The sequence below is a fragment of the Porites lutea genome, chromosome 2 (assembly GCF_958299795.1).
Source record: "Porites lutea chromosome 2, jaPorLute2.1, whole genome shotgun sequence".
Taxonomy (NCBI): Eukaryota; Metazoa; Cnidaria; class Anthozoa; order Scleractinia; family Poritidae; genus Porites; species Porites lutea.
The window spans coordinates 27,541,349-27,559,047 of record NC_133202.1 but is presented as its reverse complement, the minus strand read 5'-3'; the positions used below and the strand labels follow the sequence as shown (position 1 = coordinate 27,559,047).

General features: G+C 40.3%; 2 protein-coding genes across 2 annotated transcripts; both read left to right on the top strand.

Moving 5' to 3' along the window:
• Window positions 1-147: 147 nt before the first annotated feature.
• Window positions 148-2,159, top strand: LOC140928183 (BBSome complex assembly protein BBS10-like). The gene has a single exon (XM_073377894.1). It carries the CDS (start codon window positions 224-226, stop codon window positions 1,886-1,888), a length of 1,665 nt encoding a protein of 554 aa, XP_073233995.1. The 5' UTR covers window positions 148-223; the 3' UTR covers window positions 1,889-2,159.
• A 1,504-nt stretch (window positions 2,160-3,663) lies between these two features.
• Window positions 3,664-14,272, top strand: LOC140928184 (uncharacterized). Its single transcript, XM_073377895.1, has 7 exons — window positions 3,664-4,204; window positions 9,151-9,325; window positions 9,708-9,885; window positions 10,376-10,450; window positions 11,523-11,612; window positions 12,019-12,195; window positions 12,829-14,272. The coding sequence occupies exons 1-7, from the start codon at window positions 3,664-3,666 to the stop codon at window positions 13,162-13,164; spliced, it is 1,572 nt and encodes a 523-aa protein (XP_073233996.1). The 3' UTR covers window positions 13,165-14,272.
• Window positions 14,273-17,699: the final 3,427 nt, after the last annotated feature.

Genomic DNA, 17,699 nt, shown 5'->3' with positions numbered 1-17,699 from the left:
AAACCTTTACCAAGCTGAAACTATACCAGAGCACAGTTTAGCCATAACCTTCCGTTAAACGCGTTTTTTATAGGTCTCACGATGTTGTGATCGATCTATTTCATTTTGAAATACAACGACCCTCGCGCGTAGACTGAGCCAGCCATCTTTGTTTCTAATCCGGGAGACTGTAACTTGGGAGATAGCTGACCACGTTGTTATTGATCGCTGTTTCATTTTCAATATGGCGGTCGCACTAGAGGCATTGAAAATTTGTGAGAATTTGGAAGGAATCTTAAAGAAAACCTTTGGTCCGAACGGGCTTGATGTCATGTTAAATTCGTCTTCTGGTAATATTCTCATAACCAACAATGGTGCACTGATTTTGAAGTCACTCAGTTTGGATAATCACATCGGTAGAACCGTGGTTGATGGTGTTGTCTCACTGAGCAGCATTACAGGAGATGGGTCAACCTCGTTTATTTTACTGCTCACAGCTCTTTTAAGGGAAACTATGCAGTGTACGGGAACTTCAGGAAGAAGTAGTAAAGCAGAAATGTCCTCAAACCAAAGACAGTCTCTTCTCGCTTTATCTCGAGCTTTTATTCAATTTGAGTCGACGTTAATTGACGAAGTTGTTGTTCCATGTCTTCGAACAATCACCGTAACGACGGACCTGCAAGATGAAGATCTCTCGATGATAAAGCAAAAAATCAATAGACTGATATATTCAACATTGAATGGAAAATTTCCAGTCAACACAGTCTTTCTTTTTGCAGAAATTCTTTCTGACTTGATAAGAAAGACTCGGAAATCCCCAGTGTTGTCTCTAAGAGAATCGGTTTTGCACGTGATTGATGAATTTCCTCAGATTTGTATAGAAGTGCCAAGTCTACCAATTTCATCCTCACAAGTCAAACAAGGAATATTAATTCCTCGTCGATTTGCTTTTGATGTGGAAGAAATATTCACTACACTTCAAAACTTCAAGTTCATAGTCTTGAACTGTAGCCTTGACATATCTGAGCCACAGGTGCCATCATCTATCAGAACCAATGATCAAAGTTCATTTGACATGAATTTTCAGTGGAAAAGAAATAAAGTTCAAAGGTTGATAACAATGTTTCAACAACATGGGATCAGACTCATTTTATCATCAGAGAATGTGTCTGACCTTGTCTTACATTTCTGTAGGCAAACTGGAATAGCTGTTGTCAGTATGATCCCTGTCGAGTATACAGAATACATTTGCAAGTGCACTGGAGTACTTCCTGTTCATAATATTGACAGTAATAACCTTGATGAAGTCTTCTTAGGCACAAGTCTTTCGTGTGGTACTCAGAGACTAGGTCATCAAAAGTTTGTTTGCATGCAAGTCGACCCACGTAACCTTCAGTTCAGTCCACACTATTTAATTCTTTGCTCCCCAGCTCAAGGATTGTGTAAACAATACTACATTGCTCTTCACAATGCTTTAAAATGTGTCAAAATGTCTTTCAGTGAAGATGGGAATTGCCTGACATTTCTACCTGGTTGTGGTGCTGCTGAGTTTGCTATGAGCTTTAGTTTGAAGCTTCATTCACTCAGTGTAGTAGATTCCAATATGTCACAAGCCTTGGAAATATTAAGTAAAGCTTTGCAAACTATTCCACACACACTCCATCAAAATTCATTTTCTATTTCACACCAAAAAGAAAATTTTATGCATTGTCTACATGAAGTTGAGAAGTCTTGGAAGAACAATGGTATTGTTCTTGGAGTAGACTCTAAAACAGGAAAAGTTGTAGATGCTGGAAAGTTAGAAGTTTATGAACCCTTTTCAGGGAAGTATTTGTTGATACAGAGTGTGCTGCAATGCTTATCACAGCTGCTGAGGACAGAAAAATTCTTAGGTGTAAAAAAGCTGTAGGCTATTTATAGGGTTAAACCCTAATGTAGTGTCTCACACAGAATGCATATAATTGTATGATTGTATGTCTATTATAAATTCTGGAAGTTATCAGCTCCTGTATCTGAATAGGAAACATAAAAATATGCAGGCTTGTTTCAACTTTCTATGTATGTAGTCACATATGAAATCACATACAGAGTTTCAAATAAATGTGGCAGGATTATCTCAGTCTGGTAGAGCACTTGACTGCAGAGCAGGAGGTAGCGGTTTCGATTCCTGGGGTCAGACCCATACTCATACTGAGAAATGAAGGTACTACCTTTGCTCTGCAAATGGCCAGACCTTCGCGTGGCTCAGATAACCACATAAAATGGTGGTCCCGTCTCCAGTAGGAGATGTCTTAAAATATAGTGTCCCCAATTAGCACTTTCATGCTAAATACATTTACACTCAAATAAAGTGCATTTTTTAAATTATACATTGTACTCACCATCTGTTCTCTCATTGGTTAATAGCCTACAGTTAATTTTGGAAATCAGTGCAACCTACAGATTAGTGACAAATCTGTAGGTTGCATGCACAGTGCATGATTCCTAAGAGCAATGTCAAACTGAGTTCTCTGTGATCATGATGGATTTTGTGTAATAAGACAATATTATTATTAGATTTGGTTTTTTGTGATATTTGGAGTAATCAAGGTCTTGATAAGTGTTATCAGCCTCAGTCTTCAGCTTGGCTTATAACCGCTCAACCTTGAGTATTCCTAGCCTCCTACCCAGATGTACCAGGTATTACAAAAACCTCATCGTCCAATAACAGTCATACAGAGTTTAGGTATTATGATCTCGAAACTGATGTCACTGTTCTGAGGGAAAAGTACCAAAATCAGGCTCAATTTTTACATGCATATATAGCAAACTGTTGAGCTTTCTGAAACGGTGTAGTGATACCTTATTAATTGCCTTTGTTAGTTGCATTCAAAGGGAAAGGGGAATTCGGGCATGCCAGAACCCCAGGGAGGTACTCCAGATTTCAAGTGACAGGGGTGATTGAAGGACTTTTTGGGTTTGAAATTTTTGATTCTGAGATTTTTTGGTAAGAAATTCTGGCAAGTATTTTTTCGGATAGCTTGATTCAAGTAGGGAATTTTGGGGGTATTCAAAACAATTTGAAGATTCTTGGTAGTGCTTGCGTATCCTGGCTGCCAAGTTCTGTGTTTATAGTAGAACCACACTTTTTTGAAAGACTCTATTTTTCGTGTTATATTTTTTCTGGTAAATGTTAAGACTTGTAAATTTGGCTTGGGATTTTTGGGTGGGTTAAATTTTGGTTTAGGGATGTTTCAATGGCCAGTTTTGCTGGTAGCCCGTAGGGATAATTTTTGTTTTTGATTTTTGATCCCATTTGATCATCCCTGTTACTTGAAATCTGGAGTATTCCACGCAAGGCCAGAACCCAAAGGGCATATGTGGGAGCCTTCTTTCCCAGACAACACTGACTTTGTGGACACCTCATTAATTATAAAAACCCCAATAATAAATGGATAGGAGATGAAAGGTGCTGCAGAAATGCTTTTTACAAATGTTTCACTAAAGCAAACCACCGGCCCTCACCATTTTTTTTTTTTGAAAGTGAGTAGCTGAAACTCATCAAAGAACAAATAACCGGCCCGGATCAGGATAACGGAAGAGGAAAAAGAAAAAGGGGCACTTCATATTCGTCCTAGTCTCTGTCCATCAGCACACAGTACATTTCGTCTTCCATATATGACGCATCTACACAAAAAAATCAACATGGCGGCCAAACGAAAATCACAAGGTGGTCGCGAAGATGACGACGATTCTTCAATTTTGCCGCACAAACGACATGAAAACACGACTTCACAAGATGCAACGACTTATTATAGCACAGAATCTTCTTATGGCGTTCAGTGGTACGAACAGCGCGGCCAGTGGATAGCATTGTATGACTGGAATAGTGGACATTATTATTATCAAAATATCAGCGATCATAGAACGCAGTGGGAGCAGCCAGCAGATTGGGATTCTATTCACCCTCTGTATATACCAGTAAACCAGTACAGTGCGGGATTTTGTAATGAGTCGGTGAACAGAAAAGTCGATACATCAAAAGATGTTCACGAGGAAGAAAACTATAAGATATCTGCAGGCGATTTGGAAGCGAAGGTTCAGCTGTTTCTCAGTCGTCCTGCTCGCCGACAGATCGATCCGGAGGAGAAGAAAAAACTACACTGGATCCCTGAGGGAGCTACTGAATATAACATTTGGTATGATCGCTGGGTGGGAGAACACTGGAGAGCAGACAAAGACCATGGTCAGTTATGTGGTTAATTAGTTAAATCTTCTTCAACCTTGGAAACTTAGGTAAAAACAAATCTGTTTGATATACCCGGAATAGCGTAGTTTAATACAGTTATTAGTGAATGTGAGGCTTAAGTTGACTCTGGTTAACATTCCCCCTGGCACCCCAGGGACCCTCTGAATAGGTGCACAGAACTAACGCCCAAGAATAGCAAAAAAGGCACCTTATGGGTAGCATTTGATGCTCAAAAACACCTTTGCTTAAAAACCAATCATTATTCACCTTCAAACAGAAAAAGATGGACGACATCTTCATAGAGAAAAGAATATAAATTTACTTTTTTTGTGGTTCTGGCTTGCAATTTTTAGCATAATCACTGAACAGTTAAGAAGTATTTTCTGTTACACAAACAAAAAAATCATATCTGAGATATGTATACATTTTTTTTTGTTGAAGGCAAATAAATAGATCTATTGATATTATAAGTCACTGGTTCAAATATCTTCGCGAGTTTTGATTCCAAAATTAGTTTTTCTTGGTTATTTCTGACCAAAGAAGTTTTAGATTATTGCTACCACAGATGATAGTGAATAATATTATAGAGTCAAGTTTGAATTAATTGCCAAGAGAAAGTTCCTCTTTTGCCAGTAAATTTGCTTAATGTTCAGGATCTTTTAGCAAGCTTTCAAAACATCTTTTATCCTTTGGTAATCCTTAATTGCCTCCAAATCCGGCTCCCCTTATTTCTCATGTTTACCAAAATCTTTATTATTGGAATCAGAATCTGAGACACTGTGCCATTGGGTAGACTCCTTTTTCATCATTATTTTAGTAATAAGCTGAGCGTGATCTGGTGAACGTTCTAAATCTGAGAACTTTTCAATTGTTTCCAAGTCCAGCTCAAATTCATCTTCGGAATCATCTTCAAAGTCTGACTCAGAATTTTCATCATCATCATCATCATCTCTTAGGTCTGAATCACAGTCCTTATCTAAATAATAAGCTGGGTCTGTAGGTGGTACAAGTTGGAGTTGCTCCACAGTCTGCTGGTATTTTAACTCTGAGACAATTTCTTGTCCTTTCATCTCAGAAGGCAGACTGTCTTGTCTGATACCAACCTGTCCAACACTGACCGTGTTTTTATGTCTTAAATCCACTGCAGAATTTGTTGAAGAGTGCAGTTGTTGAAGCAATGTTACAGGCTCTTGAAACACTTGCTTTTGTGCCACTGATTGCATAATCTGTTGCTCATTTTTCTCAAACATTTCTAGTGAAGGAGCAAATGGTCTCTTGTTTCCTGGCAACTCCTCATGTGGACTTGCTAGTGACGTGAATTCCATCATCGGTTGTTGTGATAACTTACAAGCTGTACCTGGTGTTTCTAGATCAGCTGCTGATGCAATACACATGGTGTTGATAAAGGGTGTTGCCATTGCAAGACTTTCTTGAGTTATATCCATTTCTTCGTGATCCGCATTTGAAAATGGAAAAGGAACTACTTGTTGATCTACCTCCATTTCCTCTTCGCATGGTTTAAAGCTGAAGAGTGCTGACGAGGCCAAAAAAGATGGTAGGGAAAATGACAGAAGGTGCCACAACGAAGAATGTTCCTGCTCAGTCTCCATTGCATCACTTTCCACCAAAGCATTAGAACTCAATGGTGTCTGCAACATATCGCAAGCCTCTGTTAATGCCCCTGGGTTGTGGCCTATGTCCATTTCCTCCTGTCGTATTTTAGGTTCTGTAAATAGTTCATGCGTGACCTCCATTTCCTCTGGTATTATGATAGTGAAAGGAGTCTTGTTCCCACTTTCTGTCACCTCCATAAGCTCTACCTTCTCTTGAATACGTGTACCTTCACTTGGCAACTCTTCGACCGCTTTGGAGGTGTACATGGCTGAGGTTAGTGCTGTTGTTTGCATCCTGGAGATCGTCCCTGTTCTGCCTATAGTCTGTCTTTTGGTTTTCACTCCTGTTCCTGCTATAATCGTGGAGCCTCTACCATTCTCCATAGTAGAAGCTCTCTCCTCGCCATTAGATGATCGCTTCGGTCGAGAAGCTGCCTGCACCATCACTTTGTGCGTTGTAGCTTCAGACTCTTTCGCATTGTTAACGACACTAGATGTTTGTGTTTTTGTACTGACTTTTACCGGATCTAAACGCCTCTGCCTTGGTGACATGTTTCGAGTATGAGCTTTAGGAGAAGCAACCTTTCTCACATTAGAAGGTGGTAATAATCGTGGCGTAATTTTATCTTTTGTCTGGCAGGTAACTGATGGAGTCGATAGTCGTAGATCTTCATTTGCGGAAGTTACAACTCTCTTTTGTTGCCTCTTTCTGCCCACAGTGGCCAGGAAAGGTTTATCTCCAGTGAAGGATAACACCGAGCATAACGTTTCTTTGCCGCTCCTCTTGTCTTTTTTCAATGCTTTTGATTGCATCTCTCTAAGCATTGGCGGGTGGAAGTGATCCGCAGCCGATTTTCGCTTCCAAGTGCTGCGTGATCTACTGGGCTGTGGAGGAAAACTGATGCCAGGGTTTTGTGAGTTCTCAGAACAACAGCATTGGTAAGATTTGATTGGAATGTCTCCTTTCGTAATTGGTGTAAAACTAGAACCACCTGAATGGTCATCTTCACTATGAGGTGATAGTTGTTCTCGATGTACAACAGGAATAATGGCAGATCTGTCTACTTTGGAGCCTTTCTTGAAATTTGATAATACGTTCATCTCTTCGATAGATGTATTTTCTGGCATACTTAGTTTGCTTGCCATCAGCTGAGAGACTGCTTCTTGTATTCTGAAGCAAAACGCTGATACTATTGATTTTGAGTTTGAAACTGCACTTATAAAAAGGTCAACTGTTTTCCTTAGAACCCTCAAGGTAACATTCTTAGTTGCCTTCCCTTTTAGTGCATGAACGTAACTGCAAACCGCCTCCCGTGCGGAAAGCGTGAAAACTGTCATTGTATAAGCCATAATCATGGAAATTATATTTCTGCATTCCTTGACTCTCCAATTGTTTTTTATGCCTGCTAGAAAGCCTTTGAAGCAGACATAACTTGTCCGTTTTACGATCAGCACCAAACGAACCATTGCCTTAGTCACACTGCTTAAGACGTGAAATGTGTTGTGTCCTGGCACACAATCATTGCCTTTTTCTGGCGGAGAGGTAATGTTTTGTGATTCCTTTGATCTCATCGCAGGCGCATAGTCATTCTCAACCTCGCCATTTGGCGGGTCGTGACTTGCAGGTCTTTGCGTTTCCTCATCCATATCAACAGACCACAGTCGCACAAACCGTTTTGGTGCCGAGCTTGAAATTGGGTTACATTTCGTTTGCGGATTTATCTTTAAAACCTGGTTAAGCTGATCACTTTGATTGTTCAGTCCTTGACTGACGTGCTTCTCATTCCAAACGTCATACCTTTCCCAGTGACTACAGGTCGACTTTAAGCTCGAAACACCTTTTTCCGTTATAAGATCTTTGCCTTTCTTCTCCGCGTGTTCTTCAAATTTACGAGGCTTAAGTAGATGTTTGTAGTGAGTTCTTTCCTGTCTCTTACCACAAGATTCCCACAAAGAGGGTCTTGTACTAGGGACAGCTTTCTCTGTCCTACGAAAATTGCTTTTGCTTGAAACACATTCTTCAACTCTCGCTATCTTGTTGACGGTAAACGGAATTGGCAGCCTGTCGTTATTTGCGTTATTTCCGTCGAGCAGAGTCTCCTTTTGTTTGTAAGGTTTTTTGTTCCTCTCAGTTTGGTTTGGTTTCTTGACTTGGCGATTTCCTGTATTTTCAGATGCAACACGAGGTACTGTACCATTACCTCTGAAGGTAATTGTAGTCAGCGTAGGCTCTTTTTTCTGCCTTGCGGCCGTTCTAGCATTTATCTGCCTGAATACGCAAATAGAACTTTTACAAAACTTCCTTTCCATCCATTTCCACTTTTTCATCACCAACTTTAAGATAAAGAATGTGAACGCGCTGATAATAAATATACCGCTAACGCTATCCATGTTAGAGTTTTTCTTTCCACAAGATCTCTGACTAAACTTTTTTTCTTATTTCATTTGTGACGATATTCTATTGCTACTGTTGCGTCATCGCTTATTCCCGCGCGCGCCATTCAGCGCGCTGCTCAAAACACAGCAGTCACGAAAAGCTGACTTGATACTGACTATGGATAACTACATGGAACAAACCGAAAAATGAAGTATTGGCGTGGTAATAAACAATGCAAATGACAACCCAATGTTGAATTTTCTGGAAAACGTTCTCAGGGTATAGACAACATTTTCAACATTAAAATGTTTTTACGCATGTTTGTTCAGCTCGAAAGTGTACTTTAAGTAACGCATGTGTTAATCGAAGTTACTTACTGCCATGGGTGTCATTGGCTGAAATGTTGAAAACGATATTGCATTCGCAAAGAAACTGCTGTTTGGTGGAGAGGCGAGACATTCCGCTTGCAGAGAAAAAAACACCTTTCTGATTGGTTATCACTCGGAATGCTCCGTCAAAAAATGATCTGAGTGTCTAACAAAAACATAAGTAGAAAAAGTAGGAAAATAACTCTTTTAAACGGAGAGCTGTTTAAAAACATCTGTTTAAATGAATCAATAAAATAAATGAAGATGCATGATGGATTAAGTAAATCTATACTTGACATGTATTTTAATGTTTTTGCCTTGAAAATTAAAGCATTTTTAGTGATGTTAATATTATTCTGACAGACCACGCACTGAATGCCTTTAGAACCTTTGTAAGGAGTGAAATATTTTGGGCAATTACAGCATTTCTGAATTCCCAGTTTTTTGTAAAATGAATTCCCTTTTTTAAAAGTCAAACCCGAGACATCATCCCTGGAATGTTTTAGCAAATTATCAGTTTTTTACGAGCAAAGAGGTAAATGATAATTTAGTCATAAATATCTTTTCCCATTTACATGTTTACAGGTCCTTCAGAGACAAGGTGCTGTTTAGAAACAGATGCTGGATTCACAAAAGCCAACGTGTATGAACCGGGTGGAAACAAACATTATTTCTGTATCTACTTCGCTAGAGGGTGTTGCCATTTGGGGTCTGAATGTGGATACTTTCACGTGATACCCACAGATAAAGATGAACAAAGGTCAGTGGGTCTTGCTAAATACTCTGTTTTTCATTGATATTGAGAAAATCAATCTTCAGCGTTACCCGAACGGATGAAATTTAAGTAAAAGTCAGTAAGAGTGTTTTTAATTAAAGGTTTTACAAAGTAAGCATAATGGTGGTTGAGTTCCCCAGAGCCAAAAACACCAGTATAAGTGTTGCTAAAGCTTACAAAGGGGCCTTAGGAATACAAAAAAACAAACAAACAAACAAATCTCTTTCTCTGAATTTTATTGGTCCGTTTGCCAAAAAAACTTTGTTGAGAGTATTTTGTTTGCAAAAAACTTTGCGACTGTATAATCGTCTTCCAAGTGGCCCGGTTCAAGTAGTTGCACTTAAACACAGCTGATATTTCATTGTAGAATTGATCTTGCCCATGACGTTTTTGGCCGAGAGCGTCACCGCCTTCACAAGGATGATATGGGTGGAGTGGGTACATTTGACAAGGAATGCAGGACACTGTATGTTGGAGGATTGGCTAATCGAACTAAACTGGAGAAACTTCTGTGGTCTGAGTTTGGCGAGTGGGGTGAAATTGAGGTAAAATAAACATTGCCCGTAGTAAAAGCAAGAGGTTTACATAAGTAAAACAGCAACTTTGCACGTGCATCACGATTTTTGTACATTTCTTTGCTGTCACTGTACTACTATGACGTGGAAATGTCTATTTTTACGTTTTTTACACGTGGAGGACGTCAACACTCGACGTTCTTTTTCTTTTCCTGAACTTCGATACAGTCTTTTAGGATTCGACTGTAGATAAATTTGCTAACATTTGAGGATTTGAACGAGACTGAATTAATTCACTTGTAAGTGACTTTTTCGCAAGGATGAAGCTCGGTTTCGCCCTCAGATAGCAGAAGTTAGTGGAGGCTCTCGTGAACGGTCACCACCTCTATTACCGTCACTTTTAGACATTTCTCTTTGTGTTTATCTTCCGGAAAAAGACCACTGGAGACAAGCTTCGATCTGTAAGCCTTTGGCTCTTATTATATTTTTCATGGCCTTATTCTTTCCTTTTACCTTATAGGACTTGAGAGTAATACCAAAACGCAACATCGCGTTTGTGCGCTACAAGAACAGGGTGAATGCGGAGTTTGCAAAGGTGTGGTGTGAACTGTTTCGTTACAAAATTTAACCGGGTGCGTTAGGTTTGCAAAAGATAGACAACGGGGAAGGTTTTGGAAAGGAAGGAAGAGTGGGGGAGATCCGCGAACGCGCGAGGAGGTGTCCTTCCTCCTCGCGTGACCGTCACACTCTCACCCCCTTCCCCCTAGAGAACCTCCTTATCACAAACTATGCAGACAATGAATATTCCTAGTTTCTTAATGTTGTTACTTTTCTTCGTTTCGACCTTGAAGACTCTGTAACAGTGTTACTTTAACCCTTCGACTAAAACGCGAGAATCTCGAAAATATACCATTCGGTTCATTCAAAAAAACTCTTCATTTTTCTCTCACGAGAATTACCCGTCTCTCAGTTTTCCCCTTATTAAAGGCGATGTTAAACGAGACGATTCGCGACTACGATTTTTAGCGCAACACAGCGTAACTTGCAATGTTGGAACATTAGTGTAACTATTCGATACAATGATGCAACACTGTGTTGCGTCAAAAATCGTCGTTGCGAATCATCTCGTGTATCATCAGCGGCAAAAAGGCAATAGGTTAGATTAGCAAAACAACAATTTTGTACGTGCATCAGGCTTTTTTTAACATCTCTTAGCCGTCGTTGCACTACTGCAACGTGAGAGTGCCTAATTTTTCGTTTTGTGAAGGACGGGAACACAACCCCGCAAGACAACAACTTTCTTTTTCTTTTCCTGAACTTTGATAAAGTTCTTCAGAATTCAACTCCATTAAAATTTGCCCACATATGACAAGTTAAACGAGATGGAATAAGTGCGATAAAGTTTGAAGCAGCGCGAATCACAATTTTTTTAGTGACGTTTTCATAACCGACGCCGTCGTTGTTGCTTAAGCTCCCTAATGCAAATAGACTGATACGGGAAAGTAGTCCAGTCCAGCTTAGGTGTTATGAGGAGATGTCGTTGAGGACCCGTTAGCTTTTTTTGCGGCGAAGGTGTTCCAGATCGTTCCTTTGAAAACCTTCCTGGCACAGACGTGTCATTTGTGTTTTTAAGTATGATTATATTGAGATTTTTGTTCGTTCTGTAGATCGCAATGTCAGACCAGAAGTTAAACAATAGAGAATTGCTCAATGTAAGATGGGCTTTTGATGATCCTAATCCTAAAGCAAGGAAAGAGGTGAGCACATTCAGCGTTTCTAAAAAAAACATGTTAAATTGGTCTCTGTGAACTTCCTCGATTAATATAATGACCTTGCTTCCCCCGTTCAAACAAAAAGAGAAATTTATCGAGAATAGTGATCCCGTCAAAGAAAGGACAAATCCAAGCTATTTGCTCTTGCTTGTCTAAGTTCGAATCTGGCGTGGTTCTCAGGCGTTCCGAAGTAGCTCTTTTAAACATTGACAGTTTAAACTCGGATCGTCTGGGAACGAGGCTGTTGGAAAGCACCATATGAAGACTCTGATGACTTATCCATCGGTGATCCTCGACTTTACAAGTTAGCGTTATTTTCACTGCGCAATACTAACTTTAGTATGTTTCTGACCGACCTTTGTTTTGTTTATGTTTCTGGTTTTTTTTTCAGGAACTTTTAAGAGCGAAAAAGAAGGTACTCGAGGCCGCATCAGAGAGAGGTTTACTTCAAAAGGCGCTTTTGCGCCCCCGTGACCCACCAGGTGGCCAGATAACTGGGCCCTATCCAGATACAAACAACCAGTACCCCGTGGAATGTGGCCCAATGAGCAAGGAACAGTTCGAACAGGTATAGGTTTGCTTCGCTGTTTTAAACCTTTTTTTTACTCTTAGTTAATTTCCCTTTGGTTAAATATATAGTAAAATCAAATAAAATCATTTTTTATTGCTTCTCCCTTAACGTTAGTGTCTGTACACAAAATCCTAGGCCTTACTATGTTAATTAGCTTCAAACGGTACTCTTTTCGTGCTAGAACTAGGATTGTTCTTACTTTTGAGTCTGTGTAAGAAGGCAGATGAAATCAGGACTTTTCAACAGCAATTTCATATGACACTATTTGTGGTGTATAAATGGGATCTAACTTTTGGGTATGTGGATCGGGAATCATGTGTTAAAGAAGCTTGGCAAGGGGATGTGCGCGGGACACGAGAAAAAAAATAAAGAATGAGAACAAAACAGAGGATTGGAAATGAAGCTACTGATAGACCTGGGGTTCAAGTTAGGGTTTTGTTATTCTTGTTCTCATTTTTCATTTTCCCGTTCCCATTTTTCATTTTCCTGTTCCCCGTGCTCGTTGTGAGTGCCCCGTTTTTAGGTAGTAACATCCCAGTCTTTGGAAGTTCAAAAATATGAAACGATATGACAACGCATGCACTCTGCAGCCATAGAATTAAATCATACGGTTTTTTTTTCCTGTTTCAGGCTGAAATACTAGAGAATGTGTACACAGACTGTACGAGGTTGGACGAGGCTCTGAAGAGAGGAGAGGCTCTCCACGTTAAAGAGGCGGACAGTAGTCAAGCAGCTCATTCACAGTCCTCTGAATACTCTGAGTACAGTAGTGCAGAGAACACACAAGCTACAGAGACAGATTGGAACAGTGATAATAATTACTCAGGATATTATAGTTACGATTATAGCCAAGCATGGGACTATTCGCAGTATTATCAAACTGATGACTCGTGTTCAACTAAGGATCCTTACAGAGAGATACTTACGTCCAGCGCTAAAGACAATTCCGAAGCTTCCAATAGCTAACGAACCAAGGTCTGATCTTGAATCGACGGGTACGTTAGTATGCCAGGGAGTGCCCTACTTGCTAACGAACTTAGCTCCGATGACGGATCGATTGAGACCCAATTACACGTCAAAGAATCTACAGCTAGTAGCTAGCCTGCGTAGCAATCGTTTCCGTGCAGTTTAGGAACTAAGAAAGAGGAACGAGTGCCAAAGACCGCGATAAAAATGGCGCGAGTTAAAGAGCGGGGAGGGGGTGGGGAAGAAAGGGAGGAACTTCATATTTCCTTCCTTGCCCTTCCCCTCTCCCTCTTTCATTTTTTGGCTCTCGTTCCGTTTCCCTTTCTCATTTTTCGATCCCCGAATCGACTGAGGGCAGAAGAAACGCCCATGATTTCATTTACGAACTAAAGTTTGGATTCAGTTTTCCAAGTCTTTTCTCCCTTCTAGAATAAACCTTCTTCACAGGCTTTAGGATGGATGGGATAAAAGGGATGTCACATGGTATTTCCGGGGGGGGGGCAAACTGATGAAAACATTTGCCAATACGAGTAATCGCAGTCGAGTTTGTTTATTCTCTCAGATCGAGACCACAATTTTAGTCTCGCTGAGAATGCACAGTTCGAGGACCGACAGGTTTTTACGTCATTATCGCTTGCTATGAGGACGTGCACAGTCGCTGCTGTATCCAAAAATGGGAACAATGATCACTTTCAGCCACAATTTGCCATTATCGTCTCAACGATGACGTCGTTAATTTACTACAACAAACAAAATCCAAGCGTTTCTTTGAGATGATCGGGATCAGGATCAGTGATCCTACATCACTTGAACCATGGTAGATCAAATGAACCGATGAATCGTTGTCCGGATCACTGATTCTGATCAGGATCATCTCAAAGGAATGCACCCTAAGACTCCCGTTCCTTAAACCGCACTGGGATTAATAAATTTGAAGAAAAAAGAAAAAACGAAATGAATTGTGGTAGCTGTGGTTCAATGACGTCACTGTGGAGATGCACTGTGTTGCAGTGCGTTACAAAGCGTTTTCACTCACGTGACTTGCATCTATGTAAATGTATTGCAACAAAAGAAAGCGTTTTCATTAGAAAAGAGTGCAAATCCCACCGGATTTTGTTTGGAACACCAACATTGTCGACGTTAATTGTTTTGGAACAATGGCCGCAGTGACGTTTTGTGAGAACGTTCCCTACTGTCTGTACTCGTTAGAGAAATTTACATAAAACAAGATTTGTTTTCACCAATTTTAAACAATCTTCATATTCTGAATGTACAAAGAACTGATTTTTTTGTTACTACATTAGTTCTCACTCAGGTAATAGCTAGTAAAACCAGACGAGATCGCTTAAAGTCGCTTTAAAGGCGCTATGTGTTAGTACTAAAATGACTAAAGAGAATCAGAAAATGGAAAGTCCATGAGCCACTAGCAGAACACTTGACGGGGGGTCGCTCCTGACTCCCCACAAAAGATTTTTTTTTCGTTTTTGTTCGTCACGTGACGTTGGATGTTCTGTGTTGTCGTTTACGGGTACATTATTAGGGCCATTTATACGAGGAAAAATAAGACGCGTCTTAAATAAGACGCGAACTGTACCATTTATACGAGCATGTCTTATCTAATAAGACGCGTCTTAGCTAAGCCGCGTCTTATTTTAGACGAAATGTGCCATTTATACGGAAAGTTCGCGTCTTATTTAAGACGCGTCTTATGTAAGACGCGTCTTATTTTTCCTCGTATAAACGGCCCTATTACCATCATTGAAGCCGAGCAGTTCAGTAAGTTAGCATTTTTGGTTTTAGGCATTTTTTCCTTTCGTTTTTAGGTTTCAGAACAATTGTTATTGCAAACTTAAGTAGTTTTGCCTATAATTTTTCTTTATCAGAAAACCACCTACAGCTACGGGGTTGACGGTGTGCAAATCTTTGTTTGAGTAAGATTTTTGATGCTAGATATGTGGGTTTTCGACGTTCGAAAATATAGTTGCAGAAAAAAAAAATGAGTTCATATGAGTCCGTCGTGATTCGTATCTACAGGGGGTTATCCTAATGCATCCACCATTTTCCAAGCGCTGCAGGAACAACCGTGGACTTCCCTACCGGCCAGAGGCAATCTACTAATATCAAGTGCTCTATATATTGTAACGCTTTCAAAATGCAGTGTGACATTCCTCATTCGCCAGAATTAAACAGGGTCTTTTTTATTATTTGCACGCACATTTTCGAGTTTTGTGATCACAAACAAAACAGTAACAAAACACCCATCCGAACCCAGGCAATATCTCAGGGTCCGATAACTGGTCCGGATCCGATTTTTCCGTAGTCTTATTACTCCTTTACGAAAATTTAAAATTTGCCTCTATTTTTCTGAAAGACCTTTGTCACGCGGCGGCCATTTTGTCCCAACAGACTGAAAAAGCTTTGTGTTTGCACGGCTAGCCTTGTTCCCACCGCGGGGCTAACTGTCCAAAAAAAAAAAAACGCTCTTTTAATCTCCTAGGACAAAATGGCCTCCGCGTGACAAAGGTCTATTTCAGTCTCCCTTCGTTTCTCAGTTTACTAACGCGAAATTACCCCCACGAAGGAACACGTGACGTCACAATTGATAACATGGGTTACGAAAGAAAAATCATCTCTGAACCGCTTACTTTCTTGGGCGACAAGGAAAGGGGGAGTTGTACGCGCTTCTCAGGACTAAAATGCAACGGTCTGCTCGCACGTGTATGTCTTTCAAAAATGCGACATGTTAAAGAGGTTCCAAAGCGCATACGCAGTAACAACACAGAGTTTAAAAAAAGTATACAATTAGACTTTAATAAGAATGAAAAACAAAAAAATGTTGTCGAATATTTACAAGAGGAAGCCGAGTCTGTTTGAAGCATGATTAATCGTTCTATGATGAATATGTCATCAAATAAAAGAAACGTTAAACGTTTGTACAAATTATTGGACCGATGGACATTCATACAAAAACTACAATAAGCAAACTTTTCATGGTAGTTGCAATATGGGCATGCGGTGACCATCGCAGCTTGTCGCGCGGAGGACAAAAGTAAAACTTTAGCTTTTTTACCAAAGACAATCCAATTGCCGCATATCATCAGCTCATCCACTTGGCGCAGGTTGTTTCCACCATGTTCTAAGATGGAAAAAAAAGACAGACCAAAGTTAATCGTATCATCGATCGAACCGTTTTTAAGTGGTCCTTTGTAACCACAGAGTGAGTTCGCGAGAGTTTGCGAGATAGGTATTTCTAGTTACTATTATTATTATTATTATTATTATTATTATTATTATTATTAGAACATGCAAACTGAAGCCCACTACCCTAAGTTCCGACTCAGCAGCATCCCCCCTGCACAAGAAAGCCAGACAGTAATGATAAATAAAGGTTGACAATAGTTTACAGCCAGCTCATCTACTTGGTAGTTCTTTGCCCGTCTACCAGATCCCTGATCAAGTGTGGGCTGTTGAGGAGAGGGGCTGGGGCGGAAATCTGAGCACCGAGGAAAGAGTGCAGAATCAATAACAAACCCAACCAGCCGGCAAGAGCGTTGTCACTCCCAGGCAACAATGGTGGGAGCGAGGCGATTACTCTCACCAATACGCCCCACCTACTCCCTGGCACGATATGTACTGACTGTGCGCGCTATAAAGATACAGTCGAACTTCCCGTAGACGACCGCTAAAAATGCAAAGACTGAAGGGTTGCTTACGGGAGGTGGTCGTTTACAAGAATCTAACCACAAGGGGCCTCTTCCAAGAACAGGTCCGGGCACATCTACTTTATGGAAGATAGTTTATTACATACAATTTTTAAGTTACGCCATGCGTAGGTCCATGTTGTTGCTAAGTTCTTTGTATATTCTAAAAATAGGGTCATGTCAGGAAGCTGCTCGGAAGAGAAGTCACCAATGCTGCGTTTCCCAAACCCCAAACAATACTAAAACAATTGGAAGAATGACATGTCATTGTTTCCTGCGACCAGTTAGGAGAGACCTTCCGAGCAGCTGCTACAATAAACATTAGTTAGCACAGTCACATAGCCAATATAGAGATCAGAGAATGCCTCAAGTGGTCGCTTACAAGAGGTTAAAAACAATGCAAAATCTTTAACCGTCAGGCCCAAAAAGTGGTCGCAGTCGCTTACAGGAGGTGGTCGTTTACTAAAGGTTCCTACCGTAAGGCTTTGACTGGGAAGGTTTTGGTGTTTTGGATTAGCGGTCGCTTATGGGAGGTGGTTGCTTACGAGAGATGGTCGTGCACAGAGGTTCGACTGTAACAAAATCAGCGACTGAAGCAATTACAAGCCCGTGCTAGGTTACTTACAGAAACCATACTGTTATTAAGAGTTTAACTGGGAAAGAAAAAAATTATAAACTCTAACGGGATGGAATACTCTAGGGGAGCGGTAACCCTAAAAGCCCTCATTTGAATAGGTTTACTGACAAGCATAAAAAATGTGCGACTATATTGACAGTATTGGGTCTCTAAAGGTAGTTTACAAAACGCTACACAAGACAGTGGTAGATCCAGTC